Source organism: Chiloscyllium punctatum, chromosome 38, assembly GCF_047496795.1.
Source record: "Chiloscyllium punctatum isolate Juve2018m chromosome 38, sChiPun1.3, whole genome shotgun sequence".
In the NCBI taxonomy this organism is placed as follows: domain Eukaryota; kingdom Metazoa; phylum Chordata; class Chondrichthyes; order Orectolobiformes; family Hemiscylliidae; genus Chiloscyllium; species Chiloscyllium punctatum.
Window position 1 is genome coordinate 13174738 of NC_092776.1, and position 17444 is coordinate 13192181.

The 17444-nt window shown below is 50.2% G+C and overlaps 2 protein-coding genes across 3 annotated transcripts in view; both read left to right on the forward strand.

Annotated features, from left to right (window-relative positions):
- The first annotated feature begins 6413 nt into the window (after window positions 1-6413).
- On the forward strand, window positions 6414-14893 carry pgam1b (phosphoglycerate mutase 1b). Its single transcript, XM_072557193.1, has 3 exons — window positions 6414-6973; window positions 8780-8960; window positions 13545-14893. Exons 1-3 carry the CDS (start codon window positions 6560-6562, stop codon window positions 13712-13714), a joined length of 765 nt encoding a protein of 254 aa, XP_072413294.1. The 5' UTR covers window positions 6414-6559; the 3' UTR covers window positions 13715-14893.
- Window positions 14894-15898: 1005 nt separating this feature from the next.
- The window catches only part of hps1 (HPS1 biogenesis of lysosomal organelles complex 3 subunit 1), a 42837-nt gene continuing 41291 nt past the window's right edge, over window positions 15899-17444 (forward strand). For both annotated transcript variants that reach the window (XM_072557194.1, XM_072557195.1), the window contains exon 1: window positions 15899-17090. In XM_072557194.1, the coding sequence (XP_072413295.1) occupies window positions 16974-17090 (117 nt within the window). In that variant the 5' untranslated portion in view covers window positions 15899-16973. The remainder of the gene's footprint in view (window positions 17091-17444) is intronic.

The window sequence follows — 17444 nt, forward strand, 5'->3', positions numbered from 1 at the left end:
TGTGTGTCAGTATGGGTGTCAGTGTGTGTGTGTGTGTGTGTGTCAGTATGGGTGTCAGTATGGGTGTCAGTGTGTGAGTGGGTGTGTGTGGGTGTCAGTGTGTGTGTGTGGGTGTCAGTATGGGTGTCAGTATGGGTGTCAGTGTGTGAGTGGGTGTGTGTGGGTGTCAGTGTGTGTGTGTGGGTGTCAGTTTGTTGGTGTGGGTGTCAGTGTGTGGGAGTGAGTGGGTCTGTGGGTGTGGGTGTGTGTGTCAGTGTGTGTGGGTATCAGTGTGTGGGTGTGGGTCAGTCTGTGTGTCTGTGTGGGTGTCAGGGTGTGGGTGGGTCTGTGTGTGTGTGTGTGGGTATGTATGTGTGGGTGGGTCAGTGTGGGTGGGTCGGTGTGTGTGTGTGTCTCTGTGTGTGTGTCAGTGGGTGAGTGTGGGTGTGGGTGTCAGTGTGTGGGTGTGGGTGCGTCTGTGTGTGTGTGGGTGTGTGTGTCAGTGTGTGTGGGTGTGTGGGTGTCTGTGTGTGTGGGTGTCAGTGTGTGTGTGGGTGTGGATGTCAGTGTGTGGGTGTGGGTGGGTCTGTGTGTGTGTAGGGTTGGGTCTGTGAGTGTGGGCGTGGGTAGGTCTCTGGGTGTGTGTGTGTCAGTGTGTGGGTGTGGGTGGGTCTGTGGGTGTGGGTGGGTGTGTGGGTGTGTGTGTGTCAGTGTGTGGGTGTGGTTGGGGGTGTGGGTGTGTGTGTCAGTGTGTGGGTGTGGGTGTGTGTGTCAGTGTGTGTGGGTATCAGTGTGTGGGTGTGGGTCAGTCTGTGTGTCTGTGTGGGGTTGGGTCTGTGTGTGTGGGGGGTTTGGTGGGTCTGTGTGTGGGTGTGGGTGGGACAGTGTGTGTGTGGGTGTGGATGTCAGTGTGTGGGAGTGAGTGGGTCTGTGTGTGTGGGTGTGGGTGGGTCTGTGGGTGTGGGTGGGTCTGTGTGGGTGTGGGTGTGTGTGTCTGTGTGTGTGTCTGTGTGTGTGGGTCTGCGTGTGTGTGGGTCTGTGTGTGTGCGGGGGTTGGTGGGTCTGTGTGTGGGTGTGGGTGGGACAGTGTGGGTGTGGGTGTGGATGTCAGTGTGTGGGTGTGGGTGGGTCTGTGTGTGTGTGGGGTTGGGTCTGTATGTGTGGGGGGGTTGGTGGGTCTGTGTGTGGGTGTGGGTGGGACAATGTGGGTGTGGGTGGGACAGTGTGTGTGTTGGTGTGGGTTGGTCTGTGTGGGTGTGGGTGTGTGTGTCTGTGTGTGTGTGTCTGTGTGTGTGGGTCTGTGTGTGTGGGACTGTGTGTGTGTGTGTGGGTGTGGGTGTGGGTGGGACAGTGTGTGTGTGGGAGTGGGTGGGTCTGTGTGTGTGTCAGTGTGGGGGTCTGTGGGTCTGTGTGTGGGTGTGTGTGTGGATTTGGGTCTGTTGTGTGTCAGTGTGTGCGTGGGTGTGGGTGGGTCTGGGTGGGTGTGTGTCAGTGTGTCTGTGTGTCAGTGTATGTGGGTGTGGGTGTGTGTCTGTGTGTGTCAGTGCGGGTGGGTCTGTGTGTGTGTCAGTGTGTATGTGGGTCTGTGTGTGTGTCAGTGTGTATGTGGGTGTGTGTGTGTGTGTGTCAGTGTTTGCGTGTGTCAGTGTGTGGGTGGGTCTGAGGGTGTGTGTGTGTCAGTGTGTGTGTGGGTGTCAGTGTGTGTGGGTGTGAGTGTCAGTGTGTGTGTGTGGGTGTGAGTGCCAGTGTGTGTGGGTGGGTGTGTCTGTGGGTGTGTGTGTGTCAGTGCGTGGGTTTGTGTGTGTCAGTGTGTTGGTGGGTCTGTGTGTGGGTGCGTGTGCCAGTATGTGTGGGTGTGTGTGTCAGTCTGTGTGGGTGTGTGTGTCTGTCTGTGTGGGTGTGTGTGTCTGTGTGTGTGTGGGTGTGGATGTCAGTGTGTGGGTGTGGGTGTGTGTGTGTGGGGGGGGTGGTGTGGGTCTGTGTGTGTGTGGGGGTGGGACAGTGTGGGTGTGGGTGGGACAGTGTGGGTGTGGGTGTGGGTGGGACAGTGTGTGTGTGATGGTGTGGATTGGTCTGTGTGGGTGTGGGTGTCTGTGTGTGTGGGTGTCAGTCTGTGTGTGTGTGTCTGTGTGTGTGTGTGTCTGTTTGTCTGGGTGTGTGTGGGACAGTGTGGGTGTGGGTGTGGGTGGGTCTGTGTGTGTGTCAGTGTGGGGGTCTGTGGGTCTGTGTGTGTGGGTGTGTGGGGGTGTGTGTCTGTGTGTGTCAGTGTGGGTGGGTCTGTCTGTGGGTGTGTGTGTCAGTGTGTATGTGGGTCTGTGAGTGTGTGTCTGTGTGTGTGTGGGTGTGGGTGTCAGTGTGTGTGTGGGTCTGTGTGTGTGTCAGTGTGTGTGTGGGTGTCAGTGTGTATGGGTGTGGGTGTCAGTGTGTGGGTGTGGGTGGGTCTGTGGGTGTGTGTGGATATTAGTGTGTGTGGGTGTCAGTGTGTGGGGGTGTGGGTGTTAGTGTGTGTGGGTGTGGGTGGGTCTGTGGGTTTGTGTGTGTCAGTGTGTGGGTGGGTCTGTGGGTGTGTGTGTCAGTCTGTGTGGGGGTGTCTGTGTTTGTGTGTGAGTGTGTGTGTGTGTGTGTCAGTAGGTGTGTGGGTGTCAATGTGTGGGTTTGGGTGGATCTGTGTGTGTGTGTCTGTGTGGGTGTGGGTGTGTCAGTGTGGGTGTGGATGTGTGTGTGTCAGTCTGTGTGGGTGTGTGTGTGTCAGTGTGTGGGTTTGGGTGTCAGGGTGTGGGTGTGGGTGTGTCAGTGTGGGTGGGTCTGTGTGTGTGTGTGGGTGTGTTGGTGTGTGTCGGTGTGTGGGTGTGTGTGTCAGTGTGTGGGTGTGTGTGTGGGTGTGGGTGAGTGTGTGTGTCAGTGTGTGGGTCTGTGGTGTGTGTGTGTGTATCAGAGTGTGTGGTGGTGTGTGGGTGAGTGTGTGGATGTGTCAGTGTGTGTGTGGGTGTGTGAGACAGTGTGGGTATATGGCAATGGGTGTGTGGGTGTGTGTGTGGGTCTGTGTGGTTGTGTCAGTGTGTGTGTGTGTCAGGGTGCGTGTGTCGGTGTGTGTGTGGGGGGTTGTGGCTGTGTGTGTGGTGGTGTGTGTGTGGGTCTGTGTGTGTGTCTCAGTGCGTGTGTGGCAGTGTGTGTGGGTGTGTGTGTGGGTCTGCGTGGGTGTGTGTGTGGGTGTCAGTGTGGGTGTGGGTGTGTGTGGGTCAGTGCGTGTGTGTCAATGGGTGTGTGTGTGTGTCAGTGTCTGTGTGGGGGTGTGGCAGTGTGTGGTGTGTGTGTGTCAGTGTGTGTGTGGGTGTGTGTGGGGGTGTGTCAGTGTGTGTGTGGGGGTGTGGCAGTGTGTGTGGGTGTGTGTGTGTGGGGGTGTAGCAGTGTATGTGTGGGTGGGTGTGGCAGGGTGTGTGGGTGTGTGTGTGGGTGTATCAGTGTGTGTGGGTCTATGTGTGTCAGTGTGTGTGTCAATGTGTGTGTGGGGTGTGTGGTGTGTGTGTGGGGGGGTGTGGTGTGTGTGTCGGGGTCTGTGTGTGGGTGTGTATGTGTGTGGGGGTCTGTGTGGGCGTGTGTGTGGGTGGGTGGGTGTGGGTGGGTATGTGGGTGTGTGTGTGGGTGTGTGTGTCAGGTTTAGATGGGAACAACAAGATAGAACGAGGGATGAAAGACTGCCTCTTGCTGAAGAGATGCATCCTGGGATAACCCTAGAAATCTGGAAAAAAGGAGTTTTCAGTCTTAGGCTAAAAAACACCAACTAACAAGGGCCCATCTCCAACAAGAGAAAATCTATCCATCTCCCCTTGACATTCAATGACATTATCATCACTTTATCCTCTACTGTCAAGACCCTGGGTCACCATTAACCAGAAACTGAACTGGACCAGCCATATAAATGAGCAAGGAGAAAGTGAGGACTGCAGATGCTGGAGATCAGAGCTGAAAATGTGTTGCTGGAAAAGCGCAGCAGGTCAGGCAGCATCCAAGGAGCAGGAGAATTGACATTTCGGGCATCAGCCCTTCTTCAGCATGGCCTGAAGAAGGGCTGATGCCCGAAACGTCGATTCTCCTGTTCCTTGGATGCTGCCTGACCTGCTGCGCTTTTCCAGCAACACATTTTCAGATATAAACGAGCAAGTCAAGGGTTAGGAATTCTGCAGAAACTCCTCCTAACCCTCTGGAGCTTGTCCGCCATCTACATGGTAGTGGTCAGGAGAAAAATGGAATATTCCTCACTTGCCTAGATGAGTGCAGTTCCAATAAGACCCTAGAAGCTCAGCACCATCCAGGACAAAACAACCTGCTTGACTGCTAGCCCATCCATGACCTTCAACATTTGCTCTATCTACCACTGGACAGTAGCAACAGTATATACCATCTCCAAGATGCACTGCAAATCTCAGCACAGCTACTTTGACAGTATGTTCAAGATAAGAGATTGATATATTTTTGATACTAAGGTTGAAAGGGTTCAGAAAAGATTTATAGCCATGTTGTCACTGACTGGAGGCTTTGAGCTATAGGGAGAGGCTGAACTGGCTGGAGCTTTTTTCCTGAAGTGTTGGAGATTGAGGGGTATCTCATATCCCCTTTTTGCCCTCCTGATTTCCCTAGGTTTGGAAGGAGCAAAGCAGGTGGGACTGGTTCAGTTTGGGGTTATGTTTGGCATGGACTGGTTGGACCTAAGAGTCTGTTTCCATGCTGAATGACTCGATGACTCTACACCCTTGATACTCTTCAAGAAATTTATTTGATCTCAGTTGTATATATGTAATATATGACTCTTTCTTATTCTTGACCAGAATCTCAATATCTTTATTCATCCATTGTTCCTTATCCCTTCCACCTTGCTCTTCACTTTAACAGGAACATAATCCCTATTAATAATTGCACAAAGAATAAATTATCTGCAGGAATGAAGCAGTTATGCATTAATACTGTATATTAATTTCTATTTAAATCAATATGGACATTATACAATGTATTACTATGTATTAAATGGAAAATGTTAATTTACATCAAATATGTATTAATGAAAGATCTGCCTTAATACTTAAATTACAATTGTACCACTTTCAAACAAAAATGAAACAATAATAAACACTCACATAATCCTACCAAGAAATATTTTGTTTTTTAGACATTTTAATCAACTTGTTCAAATATGGTGTGACAACTTCCAGTGTTGGTGGGATTAGAACCTAGACCATCTAAACCAGATGAAGAAACACTAGAGAGGCACAAGACCTTTTATCATTTGTATAGGTTATATCTCAGACACGAATTGAGGTAGATGAATAATTGGGTCTGCTATAGTTCAGGAGCAACCCTGAACCAGAGGCTGCTGGATGAGAGTTCCACCACTAACCCAGATGTGGGGCTGTCACTCCTTGTGATGTACAGAGAGTGTCCCATGTGTATATTCTCAAATGGGATTAAACTGAAGAATCCAGATATGAAGCACACTGTGCTATATTCAAAGAAGGGCAGATGTGTGTGTGTGTGTGTGAGGTTCAGATGGGAACTGCAACTACATGGTGATGCTTGTGTGGAACGAGCTGCCAGAGGAAGTGGTCCTCTGATTGACCCTTCTCCAGCTACCAACTGGATTCATTCCTCCCATCAACCAACCCAAAACCCTTCCCCACCCCTCCTTATCTGCAGCTCCCCTTATCCCCACTCCCAGTTCTGAAGAAGGGTTACACCCAACATGGTGACTTCTCCACTGTGTTCTAACCAGCCTCCTGCTTGTCTACCTTGGAATCCAGCATCTGCAGTTTTTTTTTGTCTGTAGAGGAAGTGGTGGAGGCTGGTGCAATTACAACATTTAAGGGGGTGTATAAGTAGGAAAGGTTAAGAGGGAGATAGTTAGAACTGCAGAGGCTGGAAACTCTGAGTCCATAAAATGTGGGGCAGGAAAAAGTGCAGCAAGTCAAGCAGCATCAGAAAAACACGTTTCGGGAAAGACCCTTCAGTAGAGGCCAAGTGGGACCAGATTAATTTAGGGTATCTGGTTGGCATGGATGAGTTAGGCCGAAAGGTCTGTTTCAGGGCTGTGTATATCTCTATGCCTCATGAGTGGAGTTGCTGGTGTTGGACTGGGGTGGACAAAGTTAAAAATCAACTAGGCCATAGTGAGGACATATACGGGATTAGTGGTGCTGGAAGAGCACAGCAGTTCAGGCAGCATCCAACGAGCAGCGAAATCGACGTTTAGGGCAAAAGCCCTTCATCAGGTATTCCTGATCTTGACTGAAAGCTGGGTCTTCCAAATCAACCTGTTGGACTATAACGTGGTGTTGTGTGATTTTTTTTATTGAGCTGTATGCCTCATGTTTAACTCACAGGAAGTTGCGACTTATATCTCTGAATCTAGCTATGAACCAGGAAATAGGGCTTGGTCCATCCGTTGGTTGTGCTGGTGAAGGTCGCTGTGTCCTCTGTACGTGCGGCTCTCCCATCTGCTGCAGAGGGTGGGGAGGGTCTGAGATCATTGCGGGGACTGAGAGCAGAGGCAGAGGGAGTGGATTAACACGGGCTCAGCTCACTGAGAACCATGGCAGCTTACAGGCTGGTGCTGGTGAGACACGGGGAGAGCACTTGGAACCAGGAGAACCGCTTCTGCGGCTGGTTCGATGCTGATCTCTCGGAGACCGGGAGGCAGGAGGCGGCCAGGGGAGCTCAGGCACTGAGGGATGCGGGTTACCAGTTTGACCTGTGCTACACCTCGGTGCTGAAGCGGGCGGTGCGGACCCTGTGGACGCTGCTGGACGGGATTGACCAGATGTGGGTGCCGGTGGTCCGGAGCTGGCGGCTCAATGAGCGGCATTACGGAGCCCTGACCGGCCTCAACAAGGCGGAGACAGCGGCCAAGCACGGGGAGCAGCAAGTCAAGATCTGGAGGAGGTCCTTCGATGTCCCCCCTCCCCCCATGGGGCCGGACCATGACTTCTACCCCATCATCAGCAAGGTCTCCGCACATTACCCCCTGCCACCCCCCCACCCCATCTCCCACACCCCCGACCCCCCCTCACCCCGCCTCCCCCTCACCCTGTCTCCCCCACCCCGCCTCCACATCTCCCCCCCCCCTCCATCTCACCCCCCCTCCATCGCACCCCCCCTCCATCTCGCCCCCCATATCTCGCCCCCCCTCCATCTCGCCCCCCCCCTCCATCTCGCCCCCCCCCATCTCGCCCCCCCTCCATCTCTCCCACCCCATCTCCCCCCCCTCCATCTCCCCCCCCTCCATCTCCCCCCCCTCCATCTCCCCCCCTCCATCTCCCCCCCTCCATCTCCCCCCCCCCATCTCCCCCCCTCCATCTCCCCCCCTCCATCTCCCCCCCCCCTCCATCTCCCCCCCCCTCCATCTCCCCCCCCCTCCATCTCCCCCCCCCTCCATCTCCCCCCCCCCCATCTCCCCCCCCCCATCTCCCCCCCCTCCATCTCCCCCCCTCCATCTCCCCCCCCCTCCATCTCCCCCCCCCTCCATCTCCCCCCCCCTCCATCTCCCCCCCCCCTCCATCTCCCCCCCCTCCATCTCCCCCCCCTCCATCTCCCCCCCCTCCATCTCCCCCCCCTCCATCTCCCCCCCCTCCATCTCCCCCCCCCCATCTCCCCCCCCTCCATCTCCCCCCCCCTCCATCTCACCCCCCCCCACCATCTCACCCCCCCCCTCCATCTCACCCCCCCCTCCATCTCCCCCCCCCCTCCATCTCCCCCCCCCTCCATCTCCCCCCCCCTCCATCTCACCCCCCCCTCCATCTCACCCCCCCCTCCATCTCGCCCCCCCCTCCATCTCGCCCCCCCCTCCATCTCGCTCCCCCTCATCTACTCCCCTCCATCTTCCCCCCCCTCCATCTCTCCCACCCCACATCCCCCCTCTCCATCTCTTCCCCTCTCCATCTCCCCCCCTCTCCATCTCCCCCCCCTCCATCTCCCCCCTCTCCATCTCCCCCCCCCTCTCCATCTCCCCCCCCTCTCCATCTCCCCCCCCCTCTCCATCTCCCCCCCCCCTCTCCATCTCCCCCCCTCTCCATCTCCCCCCCCCTCTCCATCTCCCCCCCCCTCTCCATCTCCCCCCCCTACATCTCCCCCCCCCTACATCTCCCCCCCCCCTCCATCTCCCCCCCCTCCATCTCCCCCCCCCCTCCATCTCCCCCCCCTCCATCTCCCCCCCCTCCATCTCCTCCCCCCCCTCTCCATCTCCCCCCCCTCTCCATCTCCCCCCCCTCTCCATCTCCCCCCTCTCCATCTCCCCCCTCTCCATCTCCCCCCCCCTCCATCTTCCCCCCCCTCCATCTTCCCCCCCCCCATCTTCCCCCCCCCATATTCCCCCCCCTCCATCTTCCCCCCCCTCCTCCATTCCCCCCTTCCTCCATTCCCCCCTTCCTCCATTCCCCCCTTCCTCCATTCCCCCCCTCCTCCATTCCCCCCCTCCTCCATCTCCCCCCCATCTTCCCCACATCTCCCCTCCCTCCAACTACCCCCCTTCCATCTCTTCCCCTCTCCATTTCCCCTCCATCTCCCCTCCATCTCCCCCCCACCCCTCCATCTCCATCTCCCCTCCCATCTTCCCCCTTCTTCATTTCCTCCCCCCTGTCTATCTTCCCCCATGCCACGGCCTCTACCCTCTTCCCCCCCACGCCACGACCCCCACCCTTCCCCCTTTATCACCCCCACCTTGTCCTTTCTGTCACTTCCCTGCCCCCACTTTGCAAATAGCTCACTCATACTTTGTTACAGTTCTGAATAACTGAAGGTGTATTTGTTTTGCCAGGACCGTCGGTATGCTGATCTGTCTGAGAATGATCTTCCCTCTTGTGAGAGTTTGAAGGATACAATTGCCCGTGCCCTGCCGTTCTGGGATGAGGAGATTGTGCCACAGATTAAAGCTGGGAAACGGGTCCTGATTGCAGCTCATGGTAACAGCCTGAGGGGGATTGTCAAACATCTGGAAGGTAAATTTGATTCCGGTGTTGTAATTCTAGTTTCCTGCATTTTTCAATGAACAGACCTGGGCACAGTCACAGCTGTGCCTCTCCACTCCTGTTTGAACCTGCACTGAGATTCCAACTCTGTGCTGTTAACATTTCCTGAGATCATCTGTTTCCATCTGCAAGGCGGGTATTGGCCTAATGGTATTATTCACTAGACTGTTAATCCAGAAATAAAGGGAGAAAGTCAGGTCTGCAGATGCTGAAGGGCTTATGTCAGAAACATCGACTCACTGCTTCTCAATGCTGCCTTACCCGCTGTTCTTTTCCAGCACCACATATTTTTGACTATAAACCCAGGTAATGATCTGGGTACAAATCCTGCCCCAGCAGATGGTGGAATTTGAATTCAGGTTTTTTTAAAAATCTGGAATTAAGAGTCTAATGGTGACCATGAAGCCATTGTTAAATCGGGCTCACTGATGCCCTTTAGGGAAGGAAACCGCCATCCTTACCTGGTCTGACCTACATGCGACTCCAGTCCCACAGCAATGTGGTTGACTCGAAACGATTAGGGATGGAGACACCCACATCCCCTGAATGAATAAAACAACTCTCATTGCTTGCCTCTGCTCCTTTCCCAGCTCATTTGCTGATGAACCCTATATCCAAGTCTTTATCACGAGCCCATTGCATCTGCACTGGCTCTCTGCATGAGCATTATGGCTAGGTGCTGTTCTTTTGCTTTTGCCCCACTACTCAGCACATTTCCAGTGGTCTCTTAAATGCTTCAATTGAACCAGCTGCCACCACACTCCCAGGCAGTGTACCCCTGACATGAACCACTTGCTGTGTGAACAAGACTTTTTTCCCTATCGCATTTGTTATATTTGCACATCTCTAGGTTTGCCTATTCTGTTGGTTGTCCTCCCATCTTCCACCCTCTGAAACTCAGTTGTCCAATCACTGGAGGGTTTGAGCTACAGGGAGAGGCTGAACAGGCTGGGGCTGTTTTCCCTGGAGTGTCGGAGGCTGAGGGGTGACCTTACAGAGGTTTACAAAATCATGAGAGGCATGGACAGGGTGAATAGTCAAAGTATTTTCCGGGGTGGGGGGGTGCTCCAAGACTCGAGGGCACAGGTCGAGTGTGAGAGGGGAAAGATTTAAAAGGGACATAAGGGGGACCTTTTTCACACCGAGGATGGTGCATGTATGGAATGAGCTGCCAGAGGAAGTGGTGGAGGCTGGTACAAATACAGCATTTAAAAGGCTTCTGGATGGGTATATGAATACGAAGGGTTTAGAGGGATATGGGCCGAATGCTGGCAAATGGGACTAGATTAGATTAGATTAGGATATCTGGTCAGCATGGATGAGTTGGATCGAAGGGTCTGTTTCCATGTTGTACATCTCTGAGACTCTTCAGGGGAGGTGATAGTCTAGTGGTATTATCGCTGGACTGTTTATCCAGAGAACCAGGTCATGTTCTGGAGACTTGGGTTTGAATCCTGCCATGGCAGGTGGTGGAATTGAATTCAATAAATATCTGGAATTAAGAATCTAATGATGACCATGAATCCATTGATGATTGTCAGGAAAAACCCATCTGGTTCATTAATGTCCTTTAGGGAAGGAAACTGCCATCTTTAGCTGGTCTGGCATACTTGTGACTCCAGACCCACATCAATGTGATCAATTAGTTGATTCTGAGCAGTTAGGGAGTGGGCAGTAAATACTTGCCTGGCCAGTGATGCCCTCATCCTGTGAATGAATATAAAAAAACTGACTCCCCTTTCTCTGAATCTCTAGCCTTACATTCCTCCCAGATCTCTCTGCTCCTCTCATTATGACCTCTTGGGTCTCATTAATCCTGCAATCCTGGTGAGTCTTGCTCCAAGCTTTGGAATGTCCTCCCAAAACATTTCCCTTCCTTTATTAAGACATTAGTCTACATCTAAAAGTCTAGCTTTTGGTCTCCTGTTGTTAAGTCTTCACATTGTTGTCTGACAATGGTCCTGGTCCTGCATGGGGCTTTGGGATGTTCTACAAGCAGTAAATCATTGCAAGACTGGAAATTACAACAAAGGCCTGAGACACCATGGCCATGACTTGAAAATTCAGAGGTAAGATGCACTGGCTTTTTATTAGTCATTCTGGCCTAAATCAGTATAAAAGCTTTGAGGAATGTAAATGTAAATTTAGTTCCAGGCAAATTGAGTTTTCCTGGTCGGTTGTGATAATTTTAAAAATATCATGCTCTAAGCCAGTCCCAGCCCCTGGTTGAAATTCATTATCATGGTGAGTTTGCAAATCTTCAAACAGGGCCTAAAAGTTAATCCAAGTTGGACTGTTGGGGCTTCTCAAGTATTTGCAGTATTTGATTTTATTTTACTGTCTAATTCACTGCCACTTCTCTTCCAGGAGTGCCCACCATGAAGAAATTCAGCACTTGTCTCTGATGGGCTTTCCATTTGACTCTTTCAGCCTGTCTGCCTTCAGTGCTTTCTGTTTCCCTCCTAGTGTTTGCCAAATGATGCAAGCCCTGCACTTTATTTTTATCTAAGAATAAATCTTTCTGTGCGCAGTAGGAACGTAATAGGCAATGTCTTAACAACTTTATAATTTCATCTTTTTTTTTAACTTGCTGGAAATCTGATCTTTATATTGTAACATCATGAAGTAATGATGTTTTGTTGGTTTGGTTGTGATCTCTAATTTGGCCAGTTCACTAATTGAGACTGACACTTTGCATGTGGACCGGAAGTTGAGGAGATCTTGATTTTAACTTATAAGCGATAACTTCAATTTAAAACTTGAATTTCTAAATATTTTTACACTTAATTCACCTTGGTTGAATTTTCAGTTGCAAATATTGCTAAAAACTAGGTTAATGTTATATCAGTTTAACCAGGTTTTGGTGTGTGTGCGCGCGCGCAGGAAATGTTATGGTTACCATTAGAAGGTCAGGCGACATGTTTGAAGAGAAATCTTTCATCAGGACAGGTGCATGCATGAGTTGCTGGTTGCTGTCAGCATTTTTTTTTGTTTTATTTTAGATTTTGAACATCTGCAATATTGCGTGGACCTGTCAGTAATGCAGAGAAACAATCCACATTCATCTGTTATTTCATACAGATTGAGTAATGTAGGCAGATATCATCAATTTAAAAAAAAAATAAAACGCATTTTCCCAGGGAAGTGAGATTGACACAAAAACAGAAATTGCTGGAGAAGCTCAACAGGTCTGGCAGCATCTGTGCAGCGAAAGCAGAGTCACCATTTCGAGTTCAGTGACCGTTCTTCAGAAATGATGGTAGTTGGGAAAAGCGGTATTTATGCTGAAAATGGGGTTTGTAAATGGTGCTGGTGGGAGGGGAGTTTGGGGAAGGAGTGAGGGACAATAGACAATAGGTACAAGATTAGATTAGATTTCCTACAGTGTGGAAACAGGCCCTATGGCCCAACAAGTCTATACCGACCCTCCGAAGAGTAGCCCACTTCCCTCTGACTAATGCACCTAACACTATGGGTAATTTAGCATGGCCAATCCACCTGACCTGCACATCTTTGGACTGTGGGAGGAAACTGGAGCACCCGGAGGAAACCCACGCAGACATGGGGAGAATGTGCAAACACACCACAGACAGTCACCCAAGGCAGGAATCAAACCCAGATCCCTGGTTCTGAGAGGCTGCGATGCTAACCACTGAGCCACCGTGCCGCCCAGGAGTAGGCCATTCGGCCCCCTCGAGCCAGAGGATAGGTATAGATGGAGCCCAAGAAGAGAGAACAATAGATATTAGGGAGAAAAAAAAGTTGGTAATGGGGACTAGAGGTGCAAATGGGTTGGCTGTCCTAAAAGCAGCCCATGTCATGACAGGGCCTGGAGTTTGGGGGTGGATAAAAGAGATTGCAGGTGGTGTTCAGGCTCAGTATTGCGTCCTGAAGGCTGCAGGGTCCCCAAGTGAAAAATGAGATGTTGTTCTTCGAGCTTGCGCTGCGAGTTGTTGGAGTACTGCAGCAAGCCCAAGACATAAGTGAGAGCAGTGAATGAATTATAGAAGGGAGAAAATAATACTTCCCCTTTATAAACGTTTGGTTAGACATCCGGAGGAATTGCAAACTGCTCTAGACACCATATCTCATAAAGGACAAATTTGTCTTGGCCTTAAGAGAGCACCCTAGATTGACCAGAACTATCCTGGGACTGAAAGATTAATCAATAAGACAGGTTTCCTGTTACTAGACCTGTGTTCTTTCAAGTTTAGGAGATTAAGTACTGATCAAGTTGAGGTGGGTTTGAGATGTTTAAAGTTCAGGGTAAACAAGGAGAAACTGTTTATTTGAGCTGGGCCATTCTGGGATAATGTCAGGAAACTCTAATCATGAAAAGTAGAGTAGAAATCTGAAACTCTTCCTCAAAACATTGTTGAGGCTGGAGATCAAATGAAAACTTTGATAGATTTGTGTTGGATTAATATTGAATTACAGAACCATGGTGGGCCAATGGGAGTTGAGGAACTTCTTATTTGAATGGCAGAATTGAATCGAGAGACCCCCTTCAGTTTCTACATGTCTAACGACCTGATTTTGTTTTTTGATTGGCAGGCATGTCTGAGGAAGCTATCATGGACCTGAACCTCCCAACGGGAATCCCCATCATGTATGAGCTCGACTTGAACCTGAAGCCAGTGAAACCCATGCAGTTCCTGGGAGATGAGGAGACAGTGAAGGCAGCAATGGCTGCTGTGGCTGCTCAGGGCAAAGCCAAGAAATGAACAGTGGCACTGAGGAAGGATGCAAACAAGTAGAAGAGCAGAAGAATTCCATGATATAATATCTTAAGGGAAAAACTGTATATGTATGCATTAGGTGAAACCGTGACAACACATACTCAGTTATCATTGGAGAGGATTTGTACTTCCTATCATGCTTATTGAACACATTTGCTTTGCACCTCCCCTTAACCAATTTTTCACTCTTTCCCACACCCCCTTTTCCATATCCTCTCTTGCCTGTAGTGACTTGTGTTGTCGGTTTTGGCTTCTAAGAGCTATTGTGCATTACGCAGTCTTCATTGTGTGTGTGAACTGTAGAGTATTATGTTGCTCCTCTGTGAAAAAATGTATTTCGGTTCATATCCGGGATTGCAGCTGATTTAATTGACATAGTGTCCTCTTTCGTACATTGGTCAGATTACAGACCCATCATAGTTCTTAATTAACTCTCAGCTCAATCTCAAAAGTGATAGCATTGTGCCCTCCTCAGTCCAGTCCCGAATGTCCTTATCAGTGAAATACTTTCAGTGTCACTGACCAGACAATGGAATTAGCAATGGCGCGGCGTTAAAGAATTCTATTCGTCAAACTGTCCCTGACTAGTATGATCAAGTGGAGCGAGTTCACCACATTTACACTCCATGGGAATACCAACGAGTGAGTAAATGAATATCTTGGAAGAAGTCGGACAAGTCACATACTTAAGGTATAGTTGTCAGTTTTTAAATAGTGGATCATGAATTGGACAGATTTAGGTAAAGAATGAATGAATGAGGTGACAGACATTTTACTCAAAAGAGCACTGGTGCCTCACATGATGGGCTGAGTGGCCATCTCTATAATCACAACCAAAGACCAATTGCAAGCACCTCAATAAATCAATCCTTGAGCAAACATGCAGCTGTTCAATTCAACCTGTATCCTGAGTATTTTTGATTTGATAAAGAGCTAAGAATGGTGTTAGTTTGTGTTTCCAATACCTGAGAAGTGCTGTCCTCTGTCACTGTTACACTCTCCAGTCTTTTCCCCACCCACCTCTTTGTGTCTGCTTTGCTGCTTGAGGGTGGTGCTGATTACTACAGTAAGGAGCTGACAAGATCCCACATGTGACCTGAAGGCCATTGTATGCCCATTTGTGCATTGCAAACCTTCCTGTGAATAAATGTAGCTTTGAGGACACTTGGTGTGTTCTGTTCATTTTATCGGATGATGTTTACTTTCTACTGTTTTGAAAATTTCCCCTGCCCCATCTTGTCCTTTTCCAGCCACAGGAGGTGGCGATGAGAAGAAATGGTTTGACTATGATCTGGAACGTGCTCTCTGAAAGGAAGCAGATCCAATAGGAAATTGCAAAGGCAATTGCATAAATTCTTACAAAGGAAACATTTGCAAGACTGGGGCAAAAGATACAAAAGTGGGGTAATTGAAGAGCTGTTTTATTGAGGTGGAACAGCTATACAATGGTCTCAAATGGGTTCCCTGTACCATGAAAATTCACAATTGTGCTTATCTGCAGAAAGTAAATGCATATGTTGGGTTGTACCTTTGTGAAGTGGCCATTCCCTAGTGTTTCACTTTAATGACTGTAGAGTGCTTTGGGATGCTACCAAGATTGGAAAAGGCACTACATTAAAATAGTGGCCTCACTTTTGTAAATTATTTGCGTGGACAAAACCTTTTAAGCAACAATTTTGCCAAGCCTGACCCAGATACTAAATGTTTTCATGTCCTTTCAGATTTTCGGAATCTAATATTTTTTTTTGCCTCCCAACAATGTGAATATACTCCAGATCTGATCTCTCGGTTTGCTCTGTTGGGCTGAATGGCCTTTCCTGCTCCCTCACACTGGGGACTAATTCAGACCAACAGCACGTCCTTGAGAAGCACTAACCGCAGTGAGCATGCGCACAGGTGCTCACCAATCATTGGTGAACCCGGGGAAGTCTGGAGAACTGATTGGACAAGCCCGTCAACTCTTTCTGAGCTGATTGGCCACGCTGGGCGCACCGCTAATTGGATGAGCGGGGGAGGTCAGGCGTAGCTGACTGGCTGAGGCGGGGCGCCGCGGATTGGCTGGGACGGGTAGGTCAGGCGTTGCTGATTGGAGGAGGTGGGACGTTCGGGCAATGCCGATTGGAGGAGGCGGGAGCTTCAGGCGTCACTGATTGGAGGAGGGGGGGAGGGGGATCCGGTGGCTGCGGGCCGAGCGGCTCGAGCGGAGTTCGTTTTTATCATCAGGTTCTGGAATCCAGTGGGTCACCAAAGTCCAAAGCCCTTGGGTCACGGGCAACTACAACCCCAGCGGGTCACTGTGATCCACAATCCACTAGGTCACTTGGGGGCCCTGAATCCAGTGGATCACTGCAGTGTTAAATCCAGTGTTAAATTGTGATCCACAATTCAGTTGGTCACCATGGCCTGGAGGTGATCGGAATCCTGAAGAGCAGTGGGTCATCAGAGTCCTAAATCCTGAGGGTTATCAGTATCTTAAATCCAATGAGTCATCAGGTTCCTCAGTCCCAGTAGGTGATCTGGGTCCTCAGTCCCAGTGGGTCATCTGGGTCCTGAGTTTTATTGGGTCATCTGTGTCCTGACTTCCAGTGGGTTATCTGGGACCTGAGTTCCAGTGGGTTATCTGGGACCTGAGTTCCAGTGGGTCATCTGTGTCCTGAGTTCCATTGGGTCATTCGGGTCCTGAGTTCCAGTAGGTTATCTGGGACTTGAGTTCCAGTGGGTTATCTGGGACTTGAGTTCCAGTGGGTTATCTGGGACCTGAGTTCCAGTGGGTCATCTGGGACTTGAGTTCCAGTGGGTCATCTGGGACTTGAGTTCCAGTGGGTCATCTGGGACCTGAGTTCCAGTGGGTCATCTGGAACCTGAGTTCCAGTGGGTCATCTGGGACCTGAGTTCCAGTAGGTTATCTGGGACCTGAGTTCCAGTGGGTCATCTGGGACCTGAGTTCCATTGGGTCATCTGGGACCTGAGTTCCAGTGGGTTATCTGGGACCTGAGTTCCAGTGGGTCATCTGGGACCTGAGTTCCATTGGGTTATCTGAGTCCTGAGTTTTATTGGGTCATCTGCGTCCTGAGTTCCATTGGGTCATTCGGGTCCTGAGTCCCAGTGGGTCATCTGGGTCCTGCGTCCCATTGGGTCATCCAGTTGGTGGTAGTCAGATTGGTCTGCTGCAATGGTCAATGGCAGGGTTTGGGGTTGACTTGTTCTTTTTGGATTGTACTGAGAGACACAAGGAGCTGTGACGATGAAGTGCCTCCTAATTGCCAGTGAGAGTGCCCAGGTCCTCTTTTACTGGACGGACCTGGAATTTGAAGTGAGCCTGAGGCAGCGATTCAAGAATTTGTTGGAGCAACACAGAGAGGTAAAATGAAGACTGTAGGGTATGCAGTCTATTGATTCTTGTGGTGGAATGTACTGCACTGGTTGCTGGGGGCTATTTTTCAAAGCAATGCATGTTGACAGTATGACTCATTAAATTGGGGCCCCATCTGTCCTCGAGCAAGATCCTAGTAAGCATCAATATAATGCTGATGAGATAATCTGTTTCTGTGATGTTTATTAAAAGTTAAAAATTGCCCAGGACACTGGGCAGAACTTTGAAATTTTCTTCTGGGATCTTTTGCAGCCACATGCACAGGTTATATGCGATGTTTCCTCCTTTAAATCAATGATTACACTTCATTGCTTGTAAAATATTTTGCCATGTCTGGTGGTA

Excerpts from the sequence above, each read along its gene's own strand:
- pgam1b (XM_072557193.1), top strand. The coding sequence starts at position 6,560 with ATGGCAGCTTACAGGCTGGTGCTGGTGAGACACGGGGAGAGCACTTGG. Across the intron at positions 6,974-8,779 it reads TCTACCCCATCATCAGCAAG|GACCGTCGGTATGCTGATCT; the intron begins GTCTCCGCACAT and ends TTGTTTTGCCAG. Across the intron at positions 8,961-13,544 it reads GATTGTCAAACATCTGGAAG|GCATGTCTGAGGAAGCTATC; the intron begins GTAAATTTGATT and ends TTTGATTGGCAG.